The 23,782-nt window shown below is 41.6% G+C and overlaps 1 protein-coding gene across 1 annotated transcript in view; it reads left to right on the plus strand.

Moving 5' to 3' along the window:
* Positions 1–23,782, plus strand: part of EGFLAM (EGF like, fibronectin type III and laminin G domains) — an 82,099-nt gene that overhangs the window by 14,484 nt on the left and 43,833 nt on the right. The window contains exons 2-7 of the mRNA XM_086770048.1: positions 4,948–5,057; positions 5,987–6,070; positions 7,723–7,749; positions 12,099–12,216; positions 12,481–12,616; positions 19,190–19,356. Coding sequence (XP_086626174.1) covers positions 4,948–5,057; positions 5,987–6,070; positions 7,723–7,749; positions 12,099–12,216; positions 12,481–12,616; positions 19,190–19,356 — 642 coding nt within the window. The remainder of the gene's footprint in view (positions 1–4,947; positions 5,058–5,986; positions 6,071–7,722; positions 7,750–12,098; positions 12,217–12,480; positions 12,617–19,189; positions 19,357–23,782) is intronic.

Raw genomic sequence — 23,782 nt, forward strand, 5'->3', positions numbered from 1 at the left:
AGTGGAACACTAGAAGAGGTTGCCCATAGAGGTGGTGGATGCTCCATCCCTGGAAACATTCAAGGCCAAGTTGGATGAGGCTCTGAGCAACCTGATCTGATTGGAGATGTCCCTGCTCCTTGCAGGGGGGTTGGACTAGATGACCTTTAAAGGTCCCTTCCAACCCAAACTGTTCTATGATTCAGTGATTCTGCTCCCCCTTGATTCATGGCTTCTTTGCATGGGACCAAAATCATTGCTTCCATTACCAGTCTCATCAAAGCATTTTTTGGACAATATCAAACCTTCTGTGCCTGAGGGACTAGAAAGGAGAATGGCTGTGTTTGTACAAAATGTGTTTAATTCTATTTTTATATAAATTGGTTCCTGGTTCTTTATGATCAGAGCTAATCTCCATACCTTCTTAGGTATTCACTGGATCCAACTGCAGGGGACATTTGCAGGTGGCATCATCACTGAGGCAGATCTTCAGAGAATATACAAGTAGTGGATATTCTGCACCTCCTTTGTCTGCAGGTTCACATCCAGCGCGCTGCAGAGGGGAGTAGGCTGGTTTTGCATTGTGCATGACGCTACCAGATTAACAGCAATTTCATGCTGAATTTTGAGAAGAGAGGTATTTCTTGCCTGAATTGTAGGAGGAACAGAGTTTTTCCCTTGAAAACTATTTTTTTTCTAGTCTAAACATGACCTTTGACATAAAGGCATAAATGTTTAGACCGGTTTTAATATCCATTTTTAGTGTGTATAATACATAATGTTCTGTAAAGACTATAAAAATCTGTAAAATTTATCTCACAATAATTTGTTAGTAGACAGCGGTATGTATTGCAACAGTTGTGATCAGCTGACAGACCACTTTGATATAGCGTTGCAGCCTGACTGTTTCAAAGCCATGACATCTCCTGCATCTCAGTGGCATAAACATTGCTTGTGTCAGATTGCACAGTAACTTTGTCATAGTCGTGAAGGGAAAGATCAGTTCAAAACCAGACATTTTTTACTTTCTACTGAATTGTGTGAAATTCAGACCCTGGCAACCAGAAGTGACTCTGAGTCCTCAGACACACATCAATAAGCTGCAGGGTCGGAGGAGGTGACAGTGGAGGGCTGTGGGGACCTCCGCACTGCATGAGGTGCTCCTCTCTGCTTTGCCCTCTATCCTCCCCAAGAAATAGCTCTGTGTGTGGGGCAGGGCTGGCCCAGGTTTTCCTTTTCCTTTTGGCTCGTGGTTTAATTGGGAGGCAGCACGGTCCCTGGCTGGGTGAGGACTGTGTGCCTACTTGCCACATGTTTTTTTCACGGAGAGGGCAGGATGCAGTGGTGCATTGAGCAGATCCTGCGCACTGCCCAAACCATCGTTTGACCACTGAGCATCGTCTGAGGCTGCTCATGAAGACAGTGATAGGTGCTGATGATGCTCACACCTGGTTCCACTGCATGCCTCCTGCCACCGTCTTCATTGCATTAGGGGAATTCCCTGACTTCTAGGGAGAATTAAGAGAGGAGGATGGAAATACAGACATCTCCAACTCTTTGCTCTTATTTTCCCTGGCTTAAGTTTGTATTTACTCCTCCAGCGACAATTTATATGCCAGTGTAACTGAGGTCAGTATTTGGCTCTCTGTGTCTCTCATCATCTGCAAACTGCAGATAGTAGTGTTTAGTAGGGCTGGGTGAATAATTCATGGCATGGCTCCTCATTAAACAGATGTTACCTCTGTTTGCAGATAGTCTGCAAATGGATTGCACTTTTTTCAAATTTATTTATTGTTCCAAATTATTCACAAAATACTTTCTGTAAGTAGGTTTATTGGCCTATAATGCATTCAGAATATGAATTTGAAGCCTGCTTTATATGAGTATTTGTCATTGCTGATTACAATTTGTCTCACAGACCCTCTCCAGAAAGTAATACAAGGATGGCATGAATATGTTAAGAGTGTATGTTCTGGGAGTATTGTTTTTCCTTTACTACTGATTCAGCTCTAATACTAATCTGCCTCACTGGGTCTTGTGAAGATTGAAAGGTGTTTTCTGAATGTGAAGTGCTGCTTAAGTAGACAGCGATACCCCAGCCCTGGATGCTCTTCCCTGCCACTCCTTTCAGTTGCAGGTCATAGGTGGTGGTGTATGGTCCAGCTGCTCCTGAATGCAGGTGGTACTCTGCTGTGCTGAGAGCCCCTGAACCAAGCTGGGACCCATGGGATTCAGACTTGATATAATGAAAAAAATTTTCACAATGAGGATGGTGGAACACTGGCACAGGTTGCCCAGAGAGGTGGTGGATGCCCCATCCCTGGAAACATTTAAGACCAGGTTGGATGGGCTCTGAGCAATCTGATCTGGTTGGAGATGTCCCTGCTCCTTGCAGGGAGGTTGGATTAGGTGACCTTTAAGAGTCCCTTCCAATCCAAACTATTCTATGATTCTCTAAGTCTGTGCTAATAAAGAAAATGGATGAGGGCCCAGAGAGCAAGTAGCATGGTGTGGTTTGGCTCTCGTTCATATGGCTGAACACCTTTCCTTCCCAAAAGATGTCCATACTGACTTAGGGACATAGTTTGTGAGCTGTACTATCCTCCAAACCATTCCTGGGAGACTTTCACAGGAGGCTGAACCTGTGCCACAGACTATATGGGCAATATGGATGTGTGGAGGTCCCTGTTGCTGAGTCTTGGGTAGTTTCTAGCATCTCAGGAACATGTTTAAAAGCCTATGGGTTGCTCAGTGGCACTGCTGGAAGCACTGAGTGGTCATTTGTTTGCTTGAAAGATCCATTTAGGATGTGCTCAACTCCTCCATGCCCTCCCTGGTAACCACGGGGAAGGGAGGCATGGGTGGTGTCCCTGGAAAGGGGCTGGCAGGGGATTGCAGATCCCTGTTTTACCCTTCAGGAAACATGACAGGCTGGAAGGAAAACTAGGAATCCGGCTGGTGGCTTGTGTTTGTGGAGCAGGAGCCTGTTAGGGCAGACTGTAATTCTTGTGCATGGTCCTGTTAACTCAGGTTAGACCCTTGCAGGGAATGAAGACAATTCATGCCAGTAGAGCCCTAAGTATGTGTAAGTGCAGCCCTGTCCTGTTACAGCTACATAAACTTCTCAGATGTCTTCTGATAGTGCATTAGTCTTCAGAATTTCTTTCAAGTTGAACTGACAAGGAAGATCCTTGGAGTGTGTAGATAACCAAAACCTCTAGCATGCAACAGGTAGTCCCTTTTCCCGAAGGTGTATTGTTTTTTTCACTCCCTTCTGTGTTCATTCAACAATAAAAGGAAAAAAAAAAAAAAAGGTTCTTGGTGAGAAGCCTGTCGCATGCAGTCCTCATGCAGCCTTGCCCAGGAGACAATCTGCTGGGAATTTTTTCAAGTAAGAATGGCTGAAGCTTCAGGCGTAGGGACTGAATGGTGAGAGAAGTTAGGGTCTCTTAAACCTCATTTATACATTTATCCTTTCATGATTGTACCTAGCACTGTCCAGAGTTTCTTTTAGGATTGAAGAGAAATAAACAGATGAAAGGTCAAGTGAGAGGTGTGGACTCTGGCTGGCCACACTTGCTCACTCAAGAAACATGAACCAAAAAGTTTCCTAGCAGTGCGAAAATGCAGGGTCAGTTTGAAAAAGACCAGAATATCAGTTCTGCTCTTGTTTTAACTACTCGGGTGTTGATCCTGATCAATACTGTGCAGAGTTTGTAAGCTGTTAAGTTTTTTATTTAGCTTCAAATCAAGTATGTTGGTGGAAGTGAGAAGGGTAAGCCTGATGTAGGCTTGCTTCACATCTAAAATGACCTTTATGGCAGCTTGTTTTCACTCGGTATTTTGTCAGATGTTGGTGGGAAAAAAAAGGGAAGAAAAAGGGTTTCCTTAACTTTTGCTTAAAATTTTTGTAGGTAAGGGCATGCAAAAAACTAAGTGTATTAAAACTGTCACCTTGGAAAAAATGAAGTTGTTAGGTGTCTGAGTCAATTCTCTATTGCAGTTGTTTGTTAGGTGGGTTTGGTTTCAAGAGCACGAACAATGGTGTTTTGGAGAAGGTGTATTAAAAATCTTGCTTGGATTACAGAGCAGACACGCTCCTCCACCTGCGCATTCTCAGACAGTAAATGCGTTGCTAATTTATTACTAGAGACACGAAGGTCAGTGTTTCCTCCTTCTCCAGCCTGGTTTGTTTTTTTTTTTCAGTAGTTGAATTAACCATTGTAGTGAAACGCCAGCCTGTACCATGCGAAGGGAAGAAGATGGATAGGTGTTGTGACACCAGTATAGCTGATAAAAATGCCCTCCTCCTGTTGCAGCTGGTGAGGGATGGAGTTGACTGTGGTGGTGCTGAAAGCATGATGGCAAGAGTTCTCATTGCCAAAACCTGCATCTGGAGGGGGACAGGAGGGAACTGAGGGATCCTTTGTGCTTTTCTCATCAGTCTAAACTTTCTTCTTACTTAAATCATTGCGCTTCCTGTCCATAGCTGTCTTGAAGGAATTGAGGTTGCAGAGGCCAATGGCAATCGGGAGACCTTTCAGTGACCTGTGAAGGGGGTCTCTTGGCCTGTGCCAGAGCATTGAAGGGCTGGAGAGGAGGCATGTTTTGGGTTTGGCTTTGTTTTCCTCACATCCGGGTGTTGCTGTTGGATGTGAAGCCTGGGGTGGGATGGTGAGGGGGAGGCTGAAGGTGTCCATGAGGTGTCCTGAGCAGATCAACAGCTCCTTACCACTGAGAAAGGGGATATCTCCCTTCACTCTCTCTCTCCTGCTATCCCACTGCTGCCTTGGAAAGCAGAGGGGGAGAGGGAAACATGCATCCAAGTCAAATCTGAATAGTGGGCTGTTTGACAGTTTGAAATGAGGGCAGCACAGGTCTGTTCTTCAAAGCCATACCTGCCAGGTGGCTAAAGGAGAGGTTTTATGTCTTATGGCTTCTTATCCAATGTCATTTTCTTTTGAGCAGATAGGCTGGGGCCTCCTCTCGATATACTGCTGGATTCACTGAACTGCACAGCATTCAGTGTGCAATGGAGGATGCCAAAGCAGCACGCGAGCACCATAACAGGGTATACAGTAAGTGATCCTTTATGCTGCTAATAGAGGATTCCAGTAGTCTACATGGCCTAAGGCTATGCGTGCAGCGCGGTGAAGCAAGCCAGAGTGCCCACTCTCGTAACACATAGTACCCTTGCCCAGAAAGCAGTTGGGACAGTGGGCTGCTTCAGCTGGGCTCTGTTTATAGTTGAGTCCATTCTTCTGTGTAAAAATGGAGGTGCAGAGAGTAAGTGGCTTTTTTGTAGGGCATGGTATTTTTCAAACATTTGCAATACTTTGTAGTCACAAACCATAAATAGTTTTCACTGTTGATGCAGTAGATCAAGCGTCCGAGCCCCCATTTATTTTTAAGCCCTGAGCTCATGTGTGGCATGATAATAAAACCAGTGACAACCAGCATTGATAGCGCTGTACCCAAACCATCTGCACTTCATGTTAGCTTTTGACCCTCTGGCATCGCAGGCTCTCTGTGCACAGGAAAGCAGACTATCCCTGGCTCATTAGTCTGCAGTACACGACAACAGACACAAAGAGACATTTATGATATGGCAATTTTTATAATGACATAATCATATAATCAGTATCTTCCTTATATGAAGTAAAATGCCAAACTTGTGCAGACCAGTCCCACAAATCTTTAGCTGTCCATGCTGACCATGGCCAAATGATGCACAATTAAAGTTGTCAGTTCAAGTCTGCCCTAAAAGCTGGGCTGTGTTTCACATCAATTCAGTGCATACGCTGTAAGATGATGTCCTTTGGTAACTGACAATTTCTAGCAAATATCAAGGGAGTATTAAAGGGCGTTAGCTTCTCATGCATTTGAAAAGGTAGAGGATCATAGGCTCAAATGCTGTCCACAACATTTTAACAATGCAGTTGTTTTTAAGTCATTCTGAAGCATTGATTTATTGCTTTAATGAGCTTGACTATATCTTCTTCCCAAGGTTTTTTACTCGGAGGTTGAAGATGACAAAGCAGTTAAACAGCTCTCACACGATGTTCCCCTTAGTCTGGATATGCTTAGCATGGTGAGTATTTATTTTCATCAACAGTCAGAGCACTGGAGCGGAGCTTGCAAGTGGGAACTTGCAACTGACTGTTTGTTGCTGTTTTGTGAATTATGCTGAGAATCCACACCCCAGATCTGCTCTAGGTATTGAGCAAAAGGAAATCACAATGTTTTTGTGTAGTCCAGTTGGTGTGAAACACTTTTGCTCCTTGTTGTCTGACTAATTTATTGTGTAAAACTATAGGGACTTGCTTCTGTCTTCCCAGTACTGACCTTAGGCATCTACTAAAATAGAACACTTAGTTTTGAATATGCATTTTCTGTGCATTTCCACACCACACATGGAAGAGCAGTTCCATGAGTCTATGCGCAGTTAGAGTTGCAGTATCAGTGTATGTGTATTGCAGAGTCTGACACAGGTAAATGTGTGAGTTAAAGGAGAAACAGAGTTTTCAGTGTATTTTTGTCCCTATGTGAGACTGTGGCCTCCTAAAATCTGGAATTTAAAATTTAATAGAGCTGCTTTAGTTGCACTTGTGCAAGTCCATCTCCTACGAGATTCCTTCAACTTCTGGGTTTTTTTTTTGTTCTTGAAAGCACTCGTTTTCCTCGCTTCCCATTTCCTCTCTTTCCTTTAGTTCTGTTTTTCCTTTTGTCTCTCCCTTGCTTTCTTACTTTGCTTTATTTTGCTCTCCCCTGCTCTTTCCTCCTTCTGTTTTTCCATCCGGTTTCCCTTTCCTTTTCCATTCGAGAGTGAACACCACCCATCCTCTTCTGCTGCACGGCTGAGCTATTAGTGCCAAGATGAAAGCAATTCCTCTGTGCTTCTGGATGGTTTTAATACTATCTGCTTTTAAAGGGTATTCTTGAAACATGACAGTGCTTCCTCAGTACAGAGAAGCTGCTCTTTGAGTTCAGCAAGGCAGGAACAGAGATTTTCCAGCCTCTGCTCAGGCAGAGGGCGAAGGAGTGTTTCAGACTGGGTGCTGTGAGGGGAGCGCTTTCATACCACACTGTGCAAAGGGCAGTCTGTCCATCAGACAGCAGCTTTGCCAGGACAGGAGTCAAAGGCTTACCCTCCTTTCTCTTCTCCTCATCTTCATTCTCCTTTATTTCCTCACCCCTCTACCTTCAGCCTTCCCACCTTATGTTCAGCGAAATGCATCACTGGCATTTCCTGATCCGTGCTGGGCAGTGCTCAGAAACCTTCCCCGTGAGAAGTGCAGGTGAGGGGGATGCTCAGATTTCCTGCAGTTTTCCATCACTCTAGTTGTCAGTTCTGACTCCTGCAGGTTTCTGAGATCACAGTGCATGAAAGAATATTATTGCCATGATATATTATTTATTTATACATTATTTTCTCTCTTCTGATCTTTATCTCTGTATTCCTCACTTGCTTTTTTTTTTCCCAAAAAACCATTCTTGCTAGTAGTGCCAATAAAGATCAAACGGTACATTTTTTTTAATCTTAATCTTGACAGCAGTAGTTCTTACTCAATAGGAGAACAGAGTCTGTATCTCAACACTCATGCAGATGAATAGCAGTCACATAGACTACTGCATGCTGCAGCATTGGCCTTGCTTTCATTCCCTGACCCATTATTTATGTGTTTTTTCTGTGACTTTTTAGTATGTTACTTCATTAACAAGTCCTATTTCACTTTTTCCCAGGGTCAACTTGAAGGACAAGCAATTTTTGTAAGTATTACTTCACATGAAACTTGGTGGCAGTTGTGATTTAAAATGAAATAGAACGCTCCTGACCTGATCTTTCCACGGATTCACACACGGAATTTGATCTCAGCTGTTGATTCTACTTAGCACTTATACAGGATCTTTTGTAGTCAATATGTGGCAAATAGTAGCTAAAGCTCAGCATTCAGAGGTGAAGGAGGTGGCCACGTGTAGGTACAACAGCTCCCTTTTTAGCAATGGGTGAAAAGTGTTTATGGATGTCTTGTTTTGCTGGAGTAAATTTATGTAAAAAAACGAGCTATATCCAGGCAGTGAGGACTTACAGGGCACAGGGACAGTCGGGTAGTCAAACACACAGTGATAGGGAAGAACAAAGCCTGGCAGTGGGAGAGAAGATGAAGAGAGGAAAACCTGAACCAGTCCAGCAAGATCTGAGGAGGAGGAGTGCGGGAAAAGGCCGGCCATGCAACACCCAGGAAGGAGTGGAGACTAACAACTAGCGTAAAACAGATTTGAAAGAAATACCAGCCCTCTTAACAGCGTTGCAGATGGTGAATTATTCAGATTAATTATTTCCAGTCCTGCAATCAGTCCAGTCTGCTTCCGATGAGCAGTAAACGGATTTGGTGTATTGTGAGGGGGGAAGCAAGCAGGAGGTGTTCAAGTATGGGTAGGATAAGGATGACAATTTCAGTGTTTAACTGAAATCCCTAATGTCAACAAGCTCGTGAACTTTGAGAGCTGTTCTGGGAATGGAGAAGTTGCACAAAGTTGGTGGATCTCGAACAGCTTTCAGCTTTCTGAATGCAGGGAAGTTTGGTTGGACTCCAGGAAGCTGGTGTCTGGATGAGACCTCAGGAAGCGCTTGAATTAGGATTATATGGTATGATCCCAGCTGAGCCGAGTCTGGATTATGGCATTTCAGAGCTGAAGTTCCACGCTGGGCTCTTTTTTTTTTCTGCTTGATAAAAATAACACTTTTGAGGGGTACTTGTGGAGATGTATGACTGACTGGGATTAATCAGCTCCCAGCTGTCATTAATCCTCAGGAAGTGGTGTTCTCGCTGCAATGCTTTCTGTTATATTCATGTGAAACTCAACAGAAATCTGCAATAGTTTTGTGGTTCAGTCTGCATAGTTCATGTTTCCATCACTAAGCCTCCTCTCCTGATGCTGAGTACGACCCTGCTGCTTTCTTAGAGAAAAACACAGTTTCTCTCGACCGTGTGAGATTGTCGAAGCCAGAGCTGAACTGTGTCTCATGTTTCTGTGTGCACATGTGCCTGTGCATTAGTGGAGTGGATAATGCATTATAGCTGTATTCCAGCATCTTATAATAGAGAACATGTAAGTGAGAGCAGCTAGGGGAAGTGCAGATGCAGCACAATTTAATAAGACAGTTGTTCTGCTGGGCATGATATTTAGGAAGTTGAGCGCAGATATTAAAAAAAAAAAAAAAGAAAAAAGCGAGAAAAATTAATAGGCTTTAAAGGTAAGAGGTTTTAGGTCAGGCACAGAGCCCTGGAGAGCAGTAGTGCTCCCTATCAAATCACCAAAAAACAGTACAAAATGGAGGATGACCAGCTGAGACCAGTAGTGGAGGGAAGGAGTTGTCAGGGGATCAAGTATCATTAAACCCAGCTTCGTTTCTGCAGCTGCGCTGTAATCCAGGGTTCAATGTTTTTTTTTGAATAAAACAAAACAAAACAGAAAACAGGGTTTTTTTGGAAAAAAAAAATGGTAATCCTTGTTTCTGTGAGGCAGCTTTACTGTGCAGCCTCACAAATGATTTCAACACATTGGAGGGAGGGCAAGGGGTGTGGCAGGGCAGGAAGAATACAGGTTTTTAGATAGTTTCTACGTACACCTGACTCCTCAGCCACAGAAAGGACATCGCGCTGCTTCACCCCACTTGAGAATGTGAGATCGTAATGAAAATACCAAATGTCATTTTGCAGAGTTTTCACAAGAATGTTGTGTAAGGCAAGAAAGTGAGGTTGGTGCCTAGTAAAGCCTCATTGGCAATATAATGTCCAGTTTGGGGTATTGTGCTTTGAAATATAGAGGCAATCTGAGTGGAGAGAAGGAGCTAACTCTTCTGCATACTACCTGAATTCCTTCTCTGTGAGGCCACTGTGTCTCCTCTGGGATGGAGAAAACCTGGGTTTAAGACCCTTCTCTTAAATACGAGCAAAAAAAAAAGAGGTGAAGTAGGTACTCCCAGGCTTCTGAACAGTGGGGTACGAGGAAATGTGTTTCTTCTCCAGAATCCCATTTGAAAGTGTTCTGCTTTCAGGTGAGTATTCCCTGAGATTGCCACGGATCTGGGTAGCTTGATGATGTCCTGAATCTTTACCTACTCACTAATATCTTGATCCTAGAAGATTAGAAGATACTCGATCTTAAAGACACCCACAGTATCTCCAGCAGCTGTGTTCACGGAGAGGAGGATGTTGCCAGAAGAAAGAGGCAGATAGCTATGTGTTGTGTGTAAGACAAGAGAGCACCTGGCTGAGGTTTTGAGGGTACACACATTGAACTTAAATACCTAAGCAGATGTTAGGACTTTTATCTTGATTGGTCTTGCAATCAATGAGATTCATTCTGTTTAGTTTATTGTAGACTTGAGTCTGGAGGTAATCACATGAGGCAGGTACAAACAATAACCCACTCTCTACGGAGGAAAAGTTCCTGAATAGTGTGAAAACAATAAGACACATAATAAAGAATTTTATCTCATAAGAATCGATGTAATAAAGAGGGATACCAGCAGGAACAAGTGCACACAGTTTAAATACAGACAGACAGTATGTATGGCATGAAGGATGGAATGGCAGGAGTAAAGTCATCAGTATTGTCACTGGTGCTGAGTTTTCAGCAACTGGCTTTTCAGATCGCATTTTGAAAGGTTTCAGTCACTTCAGCTATGAGACCGAAAGAACCAGATAAATTTTTCGGTGTGAGTGTTCTTGCTGCCTCTCTCTGGGCAGTTACTTTTCCAGCATTATTGTCATCTCTCTCAGATGAATCCAAATCATTCAAGCAGATCAAGGGTGAATGATGGAAAAACAGAGTAATGGTCAGGGGGACCATTGTTAATAGGAAATCAGCGATGGGGCTCCAAAACCACAGCTAGAGAACTGACAGATGGCAGGGTGTTGCCGAACAATGTTGTAGTAATAATATAAGTTCCCCAAAGAATAGAGAGGAAGAGTTTGTCCAAAAGACTGTCGTAAGGAAATTTAGCAGTTAATACAAGTTTGGGATTGTTTACTACTTTACTGCAACTGGAAATGCAGATTTAAAGTCTGTTCCAGCATGAAGAGAAAGGAGATCTCTTCATTTTCACAAGGACTGTGAATAATGTTTTTTAATATCAGAGAATGAAAAACTGAAGAAAAGTCTCTGTAAAACAGTTTTTTATAAGTGCTTTTTTTTTTTCATAGCAAAACAGTCAGTGGTGTAGAACCTGTTATTTCTATTTACTTGTATATACTGTCAAAATTTGTAAATCTGGGATTTACATCTCTTTACAGATAGGCTGCAGGTAAAGAATACTGCATTTCTGTACATATGCTCCATCAAAGACCAAATCTAAATGTTTGAAACTGATCCATGCTATGTGTGCTGGCCAGTGATAAAATGTAATTTTTTGGGGTGACATTTTTACTGATTTCTGGGAGATTTGAGCCAGCTCCTCTGTATAGTATTCAGCAGCACAAGCTCTTCACATGGAGGTTAGCATCACCTCCCTTACAGTACTTGTCTGTGGGTTAATCTTTCTGTGTTTATGGCAGAACGATAAATAAGGGATAAATCAGGTCAAGGCTGATAGCTAGGCTAGGAAAACTGTGAGAGGTGGTGGGACTGTCTCTGCTTGATGAGAAATTAAAAATCATCAGTTCACACTGCAGCAACTTACTTCATTCTCAGGAACTTCCATGGTTGCTGAATTTAGAAGAAAAACAAAAACAGATTTAAAAAAAAAAAAAGGCACCAGACGGATACCAAATGCCAGCAATTGGCTCAAGGGAGGGAATAGTATGTGAGTTTGACTTCATCAGCAAAAAAGCCAGACAGCGGATGCAAACGATCTACAACCTTGTGAGTTATGCTGAGAAATGGGTCCAGGTCAGCCCTGTGGATTCCCCCAGGGCAAAGCTGCAGCTTGAGAGGAAACACGTGGTGCTGTTTGTGTTTGTTGCTTCTGAGCTGGGCTGGGGACAATCCTCCTAGGAGGTTACATGGAAAATGCTGTGTATGGTCCCCAAATCCCAGCTCACACCGTCATCTCCCGTTACGGGGAAGAGCTTTCATAGTTTTCTTATCTTGTCTTCTTTTGACTCTGGTAGGAAGTTGTTATCGGTGATCTAAAGCCAGGCACTCCACACCGCGTTAGCGTTGGAGCATACGGCTGGGCAGGGAAAGGACGACCCAGCATGCCCAGAGACGTGACAACCTTATCCCAAGGTAATGCTATGTACATGACTTTCTGTTGCAAAACTGTCAGGGCACACGTCTGTAACACAGGAGGTCACTCCCATCTAAATCTCTGTCATGTGCAGTATTGAAATATTTTACTTTTGTTTTTCCACAAGTGTGGGGTTTTAGAGGGGCAACAGGTGAGGGGAGAAGCCTATGAATTTGATTCCCAAGTCTGTGGGTGTTGAATTATTGTGTGTATTAGTCCATCTGCTTCTCTAATGCTATTCCTTTGCATTTCTTCTGGCTTAGATAAGTGCATGCCCCCTGCACCACCCTGTCAGCCCCAAGTTGTGGTAGTTTCTGATTCAGAAGTTGCGTTATCCTGGAAGCCTGGAGTGAGCGAAGGAAGTTCTCCCATCCAGTACTACACAGTCGAGTTTATCAGGCAAGTTTGCCAGTGGAGTCTGAATTTCAGTGTGCACTACAGGCTTTTTTTTTTACCTAAACTGAACTGTTAAACTGCATATAGATTCTTCTCATTACTTATTTACTTACTGTGTGTAGTACATTTAGTTTTCCTCTTGATGTGTGTTGAATTACCATGAAAATTTAAAGACAAAACCATAAATAATCTAAGTTGTTATAAAATCACCAATAAGTGACACTTTCTGATTGAGGAAAATAAAGTCTAATTTGATCAGTTCCCTCGAACAAAGGCCTGGGTGAATGAAGTTTTAAGTTTATCCTGTCATCAAACACTGTTGAATCATGCTGAGAAAAGAGTGTGTGGCTCAGTTCCCCTGAGGAGGAGAATCCTGGGCTGCTGGAAATAATCTGCGGATTGCAAACTCAGTATGTTGGGCACTTGTACCTGACAGAAGTCTTTTGGGTCTTGAGCTTGCAGGACTCAGACTCGCTTTGTTATCCTAGTGCTAATCAAATTGACATGAAGTGTTGGTCTTTCTGTTTAGATTCTTTTTGAGGAGGTCTTTTTTTTTCTTCTTTTATGTTGAACTCTCTAAAATTTGCAGTAATAGAACTGAAGAACTGAACTGTGAAAAGTTGTCAATCAAGTTGCTTTTGTAAGATGCATATGAAGGGTCAGGAGGAGGTGCATGTATCTGCATGCACAAACAAGTGTTCCTACCTGACTGTTCATATACTTGTGTTAGCTAATATCTGCATACACAGCTATTTATTTTCATTTGCTTGCCCCTATGTTTACCCTTACAGCAAATGCAAAATTCAGCCTTTAGAAGTTTAATCCTTTGGGTGAACACTTGATGACAGGTTCCTGGTTAAGAAGAGTTGCTTCTTTAACTACTCTGAACTGTAGGAGTTTAAAAGTCATTCTTCAGAAAAACACATTCATTTTTTGAAAAGAATTGTTGTTGTTAATCAGAATCATAGAATCATGGGTTGGAAGGGACCTTTAAAGGTCACCTAGTCCAACTCCCCTGCAAGGAGCAGGGATATCTCCAACCAGATCAGGTTGTTCAGGAGCCTCATCCAACCCAGTCTTTAATGTTTCCAGGGATAGGGCATCTACCATCTCTCTGGGCAACCTGTTCCAGTGCTTCACCACCCTCATCTAATCTGAATCTGCCTCCCTCTATTTTAAAACCATTACCTCTCACAACAGGCTCTGCTAAAGAGTTTCTCCCCATCATTCTTATAAGCCCCCTTTAGGTACTGGGAGGCTGCTGTAAGGTCTCTCTGGAGCCTCCTTTTCTCCAGGCTGAACAGCCCCAACTCTCTCAGCCTGTCCTCATAGGAAACAGAAAGAACTATTGGTTTTCAGTGCTCAGAGTATGGTTACAGTCTAGAAGATATTTATAATAATGAAAAGAATTCCCAGTCTGAAAGCCTACTTGTGAATTTACGTTGCAGTTTTTGTTTTAATCAAAATGCCCCGGATTTAGTGGGAAGCCATCCATTGTTTGTTGCACTGGGAAGTGGGACATGAGGGATGAAGATACATTATGGCCATCCTGTAGTCTCTGATATAGCATTACCGTGAAATTTCTCCAATATCTATATTTGAACACAATTGTTATCTGAGCCTTTCTGTCTTCTCCCCATCTCATCTCTCTTGTTTCCTCACTGGATGGGGGAGGGATTTTGTTGTCTTCTGATTGACCACACTTATGTAGTCTCTGTGCTTTTGGCGGAAAGTGGAGCCTGCAGGTTTATGTACACCTCTTGATAGCTCCAGGGACCTGCTAATGGAAGAAGTGGGCACCATCATCTCCATCTGACACATTGAAAGTGCACCCTTGAGTGTTTTTGTTCAGCCAGGGAGTGGAAAGCTGCCTTCACTGTTTAAGTCAGAAGATGCAAGTAACTGAAATTTCAGTGTTTCATTGGTTTTAGACTTTGGGAAAGAATTTGCTAACAGCACAATGTTTTGATTACACTGTTTAGTTTGAGGTTTAAAGCTAGGCTGGAAGTGTATTTGTTAATTTTGGGATTATGCTGTCTTAGACTTGGAAGCTTGATTAAGTATTTGGAGAAAGTTCAATGAGCCATAAGCCCTAATGGCAGTTAGAGGTAAAGATTTAACTTTAAGCTTCATTGTCTTTTACTACATATAGTTTTAATTACTACATAGTGTATTAACATGAGTTAAAACTGTTAAATTAAACCAATGTAAAAGCAAAACAAAACAGTGCAAGTAAATTTAGCATTAAGTCCTCTTATGTCAAAAAGATACAATATTATCCTGTGCTTTTGCAAAATTAATCACTTTCTTATGTAGATCTGTAATTTACCATGGGTGCATCATAAATATCAAAAAACTATGACATTATTTAAATAATTTCAGTCCCTGAGAACTAGTTTTATGACTTTAACCCTAGAAAAACTGTGCTAGGAGTCTAACATGAGGGAAAAGCACTTTTCATTTGCTCTACTGTGATACTGGAGATTAAAATCTCATGAAAATTCAATACATTAATTGTTTGCACGAACCAGAATCTCATCAGAACCAAAACTAATCTGCAGTCTGTTTCTACTCGTGGTTTAAATTTGGGCCTTTATTTAGGCACTTGCATGGGTTTCCCTTGGGACCTTTTGGTTCACCGTAGGCAGTGGTTTCAGATGTAGGACAAGCTGGGCTAAGTTGGGCTCTGCTCTGCTGTTGGCTATAAGAGGGTGCTAAGGAGACCATGATCCCAACTTGTCTAAATGCTGGAAATGAGGAGGGCAACTGTAGGTCTCACTGCACGATTCACAGGGAATGTGTGAAAGAATGCATTAAACCCTAAATAGCTAATGGTGTCTTGCAGGTGGAAGCTTTCAGACTCAGTGTAAGTAGTGTGTTGGCTTATGCTGAGAAATGTTTTATGACAAATGGCATTCTTATGAAAGCCTCTAAAGTGAGATTCTGGACTTAAACATACTAGTTTGGGTGTTTTTCCTAAAGATACTATAAAAAATTAGTTCTCAAAAATGTCTTAGTTATTTTAATTCAGAGACTCCGAATACTCAAATTTTTAATCTATTAAATGCCTACCCAGTCTTCTAAACTTGGAGACTAACTTACCAAAATTTTTGTAGTCAGCTAGCATCTACAAAACCACAAGTGTTTCAGCAGCATATCCACTAAAAAGGATTAGGTCACTTTCTTTTAATTTCCTTGGTACGTAGATGTAGTCAACAGCTTTCAATATTAATCTTGACATACAGGGCAGATTTTTGAATACCTTGGCAGTGATATTAAACTTCTGCAATGAACTGGGCAGGTCCTGCCGTTAAACTAGGGAGGTTTATCAGTATACAGATGTTAGGGTGGAGCAGATTCAGCAGAGTGTTGTGGTCAGATTTCTTGCCTAGTTTGAAGGCTTCCCCTCAAAAAAAAGATACATCCCTGAGTCCATTCCATGTTGAACTATCTGTCCCGGGCACTGCACTGAACCGAGCAGTCTTACTTCTCTTTGCAAAGAACCCAAAACAACAGATCTGACCAGGAAGACCCCTCCTAATGCCCAGCAAAAATACCTTTAATGCTGTTTTGCATGAAACAGATACATCTACCTCAACATTTACCTCACTGTTTGTGAGTTAAATCCTTGAAAAGGTAATTAATAAAAAAAGAGGAGTGGAAGATATAAAAATTAGAGAGGAAGTGCTTAACAATGTTAGACAGCGCCAGAGGAATATTAAATAAAAGAATGTCAGAAAATTGTCTACTTTTCCCTTCCTGTTTTGTAGAAAATGTCACAATAAAGCTAAATAATAACAGCTACTAAAAATAATATCCTGTAGTGTGTTATTTTCTACAATGAGTATTTTCCATAGTGGATAAGAATATACTGTTCTTGTCACTATATTTATTATTTGTAGGAGTATTAAAAAAAAAATACAGGGAAGAATTTGCCACTTGAGTACAAACGCAGCACAAAAGAACAATAAAAAACCTTATAAAAATTGGATTGCTAGCAGGTGCTTCACTCTGTTAAATCATTTCCAGGTGATTTTAAGAGGAAGTTCAAGTAAGTATAAAATTGCTATTCTCTACATCAGAAAGATTTCCTTTCTTAAGTTGAATCAGTCCCCAAATTACAATGTAAAGCAATAATAAAAAATATTTTGGGTATGTTTGGGAAAGAATTCTACACTCCGTTTATATCCTTTCAGTCCTATTGACTTTACCCATGTGTTTATTGTCTTAAAAATGCCCTGAGTTTGTCACTGACCAGATTCTTACTTCATTGGAGATGCACAGCTGTAACTTGAAAAGCAGAAAACGCTCGTGGAAGTTGTCTGATCTCCCCATGCAGAGGTACAGGGTCCGGTGCAGCCCTGGGAGGTCCCAGCTGGAGACAGAAAGACCTATGCCAGGCCAGGGAATGTAGAGCTGCAGAAAGATGGGACAAGTGGCATTAAAATGAGCCCTTATGGTGTAAAAGTTGACACAAACTGATGTTTAACACAAAAAAAGTACCATGGAGACAGCTTTCAACAAAACGGTCCCAGCTTAGAAAATACAGGAGCTGGCTGGCCCTGGATGCAGTCACCAGCTGAGTTTGTTGTGTTCCTCTCCCCATCTGTTTGCCATTTTTTCATCTTGTACCGATTTGTTCACACAGGGAATGTGAATGTTCTGGAAAAGTAGGAAAGGTCAAGTGATAAATCTCCCTTTCCCTCTCCTTCAGCTGCAGATGCATACATTTTTGCAGACATTTCCTTTATCATTCACTCCTGCAGAAGGAAGTCCTGCAAGAGACAGTCAGCAAAGTCAAAGACTAGCCTACAGTTTGTGCTATCTCCTAGATCTCTGTAGGGCGCGATACCTCCTTTGAGTCCCTTCGTCAGAGGCGTGTGTTTCCGTTCAAGTGCAGGCATCGGCAGAGTCTCTTGCAAAGAGACTGTGAGGCAGCTCTTGAGCTCGCAGGAATTCCTTGGACTTGAATTAGAGCCAAAATAAGATATGTACAGGAAAACTGAAAACACTACTAAGCAAGCATGTGGAAGGAAGTGATGTTAACAGCTTTCATTTGGAAAACACTGTGTATTTTCGTTTTGGCCCAGGCTCAGAGGAGGGAAACAATGAAAGAGTAGCCAAAATAAATGCCCTCCTGTCTACCAGGAAATAGTGGTGGAGAGTGACTTAAGATGGTCTGCTTAGCTGTCATTGAATCTTGTGTATTTGTCTGATTTTATTTTTATTTTTAGCCAAACAATAAAATACTTGCACCCTGTGTGCCGTTGTGCACAGGAGCCAGGCAGTTGGCAGCTGCTGCTTTGTCATGGCATTGGCCCTGCTGGCACAAAGCAATGAAACCTCAGTGATCAATAAATCCCGTATTGACTGGTAAAAGAAAACATACATTAACTTTGGCATTTCCTTCCAGCTGCAAATAAACAAATACGAATGCCTGCCGTGTGCTGTAATTTTCATTGGAAGTCTGTTGGAGACATTTGCAGCAAGTCCTAAGTAAACATTGGTAGACTCAGGGAGCACTTGGAGGTTATTTCCTGTAATAAATATCACAAGGACATCTTAGAAAAGGGCGCTGGAATAATTTTCTCTGAAAGTCATTGCTGTCCGTATTTTACTTTCATAGACTTCAGTTTTAATATTTTGGGTGGCCTAGCGGTAACGTTTACATTTTTATTTTGTTTGTATTTGTTTATCTTCTCATTCCATTCTCTCTTTGATAAGAAGAGTAGAAATTGTGAGAAAGCATCAGAATACTCTCTCAAACTATTTGAAGTAGCCCTCCACTTTCTGATATCCCTCTGTATATGAACGTAAACATTTGAGACCAAACTGCCATGTGCATGGTTGTTCTGACTTCAGATGGATTATAACGGCATGTAGAGCAGGTGTTTGTTGGCTTCCAGTATGAATCAGGAGTTAACCAGGCATTTTCCAAAGGCAGACATGGGAATTTTTTTTTGCAAAATCCACATATTCAGGCCAGGTTCTCTGCATTATTGTTCTGGTTTGTTTTGTTTTGGTTTGGTTTTTTTGAGGAGACTTTGAATCCAGATTTTCCAGTGTGGGTGGATTAACGTGATCGAATGGGTGATCGAATGTTAGATTCTCATCTTGCTAATACTTGTTTACGTTTGAAGAGACTTAGTGGCATTAGAGCACAAACTCTTAGGAATAAATCAGGATCTTTCCCTCTATTGCAAAGTATTGCTTTGTACAGCCAAATAGGAGTTTGGGAACTGCTAGCAATATGCCTCCACCTGAAAACTGTGAACCCAAAATCTGTGAAAACACATAAGCAAAACTTGATTTGTCAAACTGTCCTCTGAACAACCTTACTGGCTTTATAAACATAATCTGAATATTGGTTTTGTATCACTGTATAGTTTTGATTTCACAGGCTATGCAGCTTAGTAATGGTTCCGCAGTCTGGCCCCTTAAGAGTGAAGGATTTCAGTGATTGTTTTGCAGGCTTATATCTCATTTATTTTGTGTATTTCCCGGGGAAGATTAAAACCAATTAATTTATACAGCCAGCTTTAATTATTTATGATCTTGGCTTTTTTGATCCTGAAGGCCAGACCTTGACAGCAATTGGACAGTAATGAGAGAGCAGATCCAGATGGAATCCATGGTTCTCAAGGGACTTCTCCCAAACACCAAGTATCAGTTTGCTGTCCGAGCAGCAAACTCCTATGGATCCAGCCCTGCCAGTGCACCAAGCGATATCATCCGAACGTTCAGTGAGTAGAACTAACTTTGTGTAATTAAAGCTATATAAAAATAAAGTATATATGTAAATAAAGTGTAGCCTGTGGAGGGCTGTTGGTGGAAAGAGTCACTCTCCAAGCGCAGACAACCCAATCTGACACTTCTTGGACCCATCTGCGGAGCTTGAAGCATCTTGTGAAAGTCAAGCTACAAGCAAAGATTTTTAAAACTCCAGGCGGAGTTTTAAAATGGCTCTCATGCCGTTTCTCTGCTCTGGAGCTCACTGCCAGATATTTTTGGATTGCTACTTACTGGCTTTTGTACTGGCTTCATGCAGAACTGATGAGTGAATATCATGGGGAGAAATGAGAGAGACAAGTCTATTGTTAATCTTTTTTTTTCTGTTCTTTGAAACTAAACTGTTACATTTCTCATTTAAACAACTTGGAAAGACCAAAGCAAATCTATACTGTTTTCTGAGGAATAAGGCTCTTAAACTATTAAGCGCAATCATTAAAAGAATGATATAAACAGTAAGCATCACTTTTTGATCAGAAGCTGCACAACAAAAGAAGTGAAAATGCATTCAAGCATGCTTGAATAATCACAACTTGTTAACAATTATATTCACATTTGTGCAGCAAGTAGGCCATGCACACTGCAATAAGGGGTACGTCCTGTGCACATCTCCTGATGGCCTTCCTCAGGGTGCGATCCTCTGTCAGTGTCTCTATGGGCTGACCTTGAGGTGCTGTTGCTCCTCATCATCCCCAAAGTCATTGCTGTATGTGAAAGTCCTGACCAAACCCACACAAGCACATCGGGAAGCGTACAAATCGCATCTCTTGCACAGTGAAAAGCACAATATCACAAAGAGAGTTGATGCAGGAAGCAGAACCAAGGCTGGCAGGGTATGAGGACTAACTGAGCTATATCCTTAATGTGCCAATCTTTTTATTGTCTTTAAAAAGTTGTAGTACTTTTGAATTCCAGTTTTGAAAGCATTTATATGGGAAAGAATACCATGCAAGAAGATACCAGCATATAATTTTAGCAGATCAGTGAACAACAAAAAAGAGCAACAAACCTGACTTTTTTTATTTTCTCACCTGCACACTCAATTGCACATCATCTTTAATTAACTAGTAGAAAATGAGCAGCTAATATTGAGGTAGGACTGTGAGCTCTGCAAGAAGAATTTGCATGCTGTAGAAGTATGGACCACATCCTTAGTGATCCACCTATTTGACCTGCTAAGGATTTATTTCTAAATTGCCTCCCTATCTTGTAATCTCTTGTTATCATTGACTTTTATGTAGCATTTTCCATTCTTTTTTCCCCTCTGTCACAAATTCAACCTCTTGAACAATTTACATGAATTTTATTTTGGCTGCTGAACTTTTAAGTTTAACTTCTGAATCAAATGTTTGTGAAAACCACAAAGGTGCAGCCTTGGCCCCTGCATCCTCAAGGTCCAGCTCCTGCTGCCTCAGGCATGCTTGTGTGCTCCTTGATATCCTGTTTGTCTTTGGATGTGAGTGACTGCATTCTTTCGTGAGAAAAAATAGTGTTTAGCTCTGTTATTAAGGATGGAGTAGTCTTCATGCCACACTTATTACTGTGGTACTCAAGGAAAGACACTTTGCCTTTGGAAACCACATGTTCTGCAGAGACCTGTCAGTCTCAGTTTTAGAGTAGATGGCTCTAAAAGATGAATTTTTGTCAGTATATCTTGAAGTCAAATTCACACTTGGTGTATATAAACACTGATTAATGGACAGGTTCATAGGGAGCGTGAGTTTGACTCTGTGTGCCTTGATCAGATCTGAAAAGTGAAGGTGTTATGCATGTTGCACTGCTCTCTGGATAGACTCAAAAACTCTGTGCCCGTCCATGCTAGGCATGTGGGTGCCACTGTGGCCAAGGGGTTGGTCTCCCTGCACCAAGGGGCTAGCAATGCTTGGGGGAGACCCTCATGAGTGGACAGAGCTCCCACAGCCTGGGGCTGCGTCGTGTCCGTGATGTGCTCGAGCCCCACACCAGGCAGCTTGTTCTTAGGGCTACTTTAGCAAATTCCAGGTCGTTTGGGGAATGCAAATGTGATTCCTTTGCCAGTCTGCTGTCAGTTTCCAGGGTGGATTTTGCAAATAGGCATAAAAACTACATATAGCCACTATCCCTGAAAACCTGTGTTACTTGTGGATACTTGTCTTCATAAAAACCAGCTTTTTGCAGAGCAAGGAGTGATATTGAAAGGCAGCAAAAGATGGATGCCTTTAGAAACAGATTCTGTGGCTTTCTGGAAGCAGGAGTGTGAGTATAGCAGCTCTCACTTGGCTTTAGTGGTGATGTCTGTGTAAGAAATTAGTGTGATGTTAACCAGATACACAAGTACATTGTGCTTTAGTAGAAAAGCTAAACTTCTGTTGTGAAAAAAAAAATCTTGATTAAAGCCATGCATATTCTGAATATTTATTTTTCCCCAAAAAAACTAAAAAACTGTGAAGGGTGATTTAAACCATTAACAAGTTTAATGTAACAAAAAAAAAATTCATGCTAAGCTTAAGGGCAACAAAGCAAAACTTACTCCTAGTTCACATTATGTATCTGGAAGGGTGTCAGACAGTTGGCATGTCTGAAAATGCTGTTTGGTGTGCACATCATAGGCATTACTACCTTCATTATTAAAATGGTACCTCCTCCCATGTAAACAGTGAAACATGCCACAGATAGTTGATGCTATTTTGTGAGTGTCTGTATATTTCTCAGAAATACCTGAAGTATCTTAGGAAGCTGGGAGAAATCATACAATGTCTGGCTCCTTTGCATTATGTTTAGTCCACATAGTGCTGGCACTAAGGTCCTTAGTGTGTTTGGATTTTAAAAATTTATAGCTTTGTGCTTGTATATCCTGGATTTTTATGCTTGTTTTGAAATAATTACTGCTTTTCTGATGCTTGTTTTAACTGAAGAAGAAATTCCCAGCATTACCTCAAAAGCAGTGGACCTTCAGGGTCCATATTGCATCACGCAGGCTGAGACAGAGATTAGTCCTGCAGACACTGAGTCCACGCTGCTTGGGGATGTTTTCTGCTGGGGTTTGTCTCATTCTCACATGTAATTCTCCCATTCTGGTTTTAAAAGGTGGCTGGCTTTGCAGTACTCTTGACTGCATTGTTTCAGGTCAAAGTAGGAAACAGTTCTCTTTATCCGCTCAAGAGTTCCTCTTAGGGTTGCTGACAGTATCACCTAATGTGACAGACCTCCTATGGTCTGTGCAAGTAGAACATGTGGCCTTGATTATAAACTGTTACCCCCTTACCTAGTAAAAAATGCATGCTTGGTTTATGTTACATTGCTCCATTTTCAGGGAGGAGAGGGCAAGTTTTCCTAAGGGTTCTCATTTATTTGTGATTTGGTTTCATTTTTTTTCTAGAAGGAAATTATGTAATAAATCAATTTTTGTTGCCTTTCTTAATTACTGGTGCAGGTTGGAGTTATTTCACTTACATGGTTGTTGAGTTTTTGCTGTATCAAATCTTTCATTGTGTCATGGACAGTTTACTTGGAAAAATGACCTCACGTATCAAGTTTAGTAACAACAAAGTAAACTGTCCCAAGGAATCAAACAAACAAAGTGTCATCACCTGCGTTGCTTAAATACCCTTCATCTCCTGGGGAAACAGATGAGGTTTGCACTGTGCCTGCCAGCCTTGGGCTTTGCCAGACCAACAGAGGAAGCATCTTCTGTTAAAAATACCCTCCTGCTTGTCTCCACAACAAATGTGACAGAAGTGGCTGCTTAATCTGGATACATCTTTTCCACTGGTCCTGGCTGTCACTGCCAGGCTTATACTGAGCAAGGCATTGGCACAGGTGCTTAAATATTTTGCATGATGCTTGAATGTGTCTGCTGAGGCTCACACACAAGAAAAGGGCCCATTGGGCCCAAACCTTGATGTAAATAATGGTGATGTGTCTTGGAGATAGCCAATGGGGAAGGTTTTTCATAGAACTGTTTCCCGCAGATCTCCAAAGGCTTTACAAAGGCAGTATTCATGTTTTACAGACAGGGACAAAAAGCAAGAGACAGGCCAAGCAATATGCAGTGCCTCACTGTGAATCACTGACAAGAATAAAACAGATTAAAATGCCCCTGATGTATTTTGGATTTAGACCTGTGAGGGATTATGCATGAAGATGATCATTCTGTTAACACTTCCATTCAATCTGCATGCGTTGCAGTGCCTGGTGGTCTACCTACTATGCTCTCCTGTGTCTCCTGATCAGTATACTGGTGGCCACCTAATCGCCAAAACAAAAGTTTGTGTGCCTTTCTGTTTGTTTTGAGAAAGGTTTACTTGATATAACTTAATCTCTGCTTATTTGGAAAGAAGCTGTCTAAAGTTGGTGACCCTCCACAGATATTCCAGTTAATTATAAAACAGGATTATAGGA

The sequence above is a fragment of the Chlamydotis macqueenii genome, chromosome Z (assembly GCF_036417535.1).
Source record: "Chlamydotis macqueenii isolate bChlMac1 chromosome Z, bChlMac1.mat, whole genome shotgun sequence".
In the NCBI taxonomy this organism is placed as follows: domain Eukaryota; kingdom Metazoa; phylum Chordata; class Aves; order Otidiformes; family Otididae; genus Chlamydotis; species Chlamydotis macqueenii.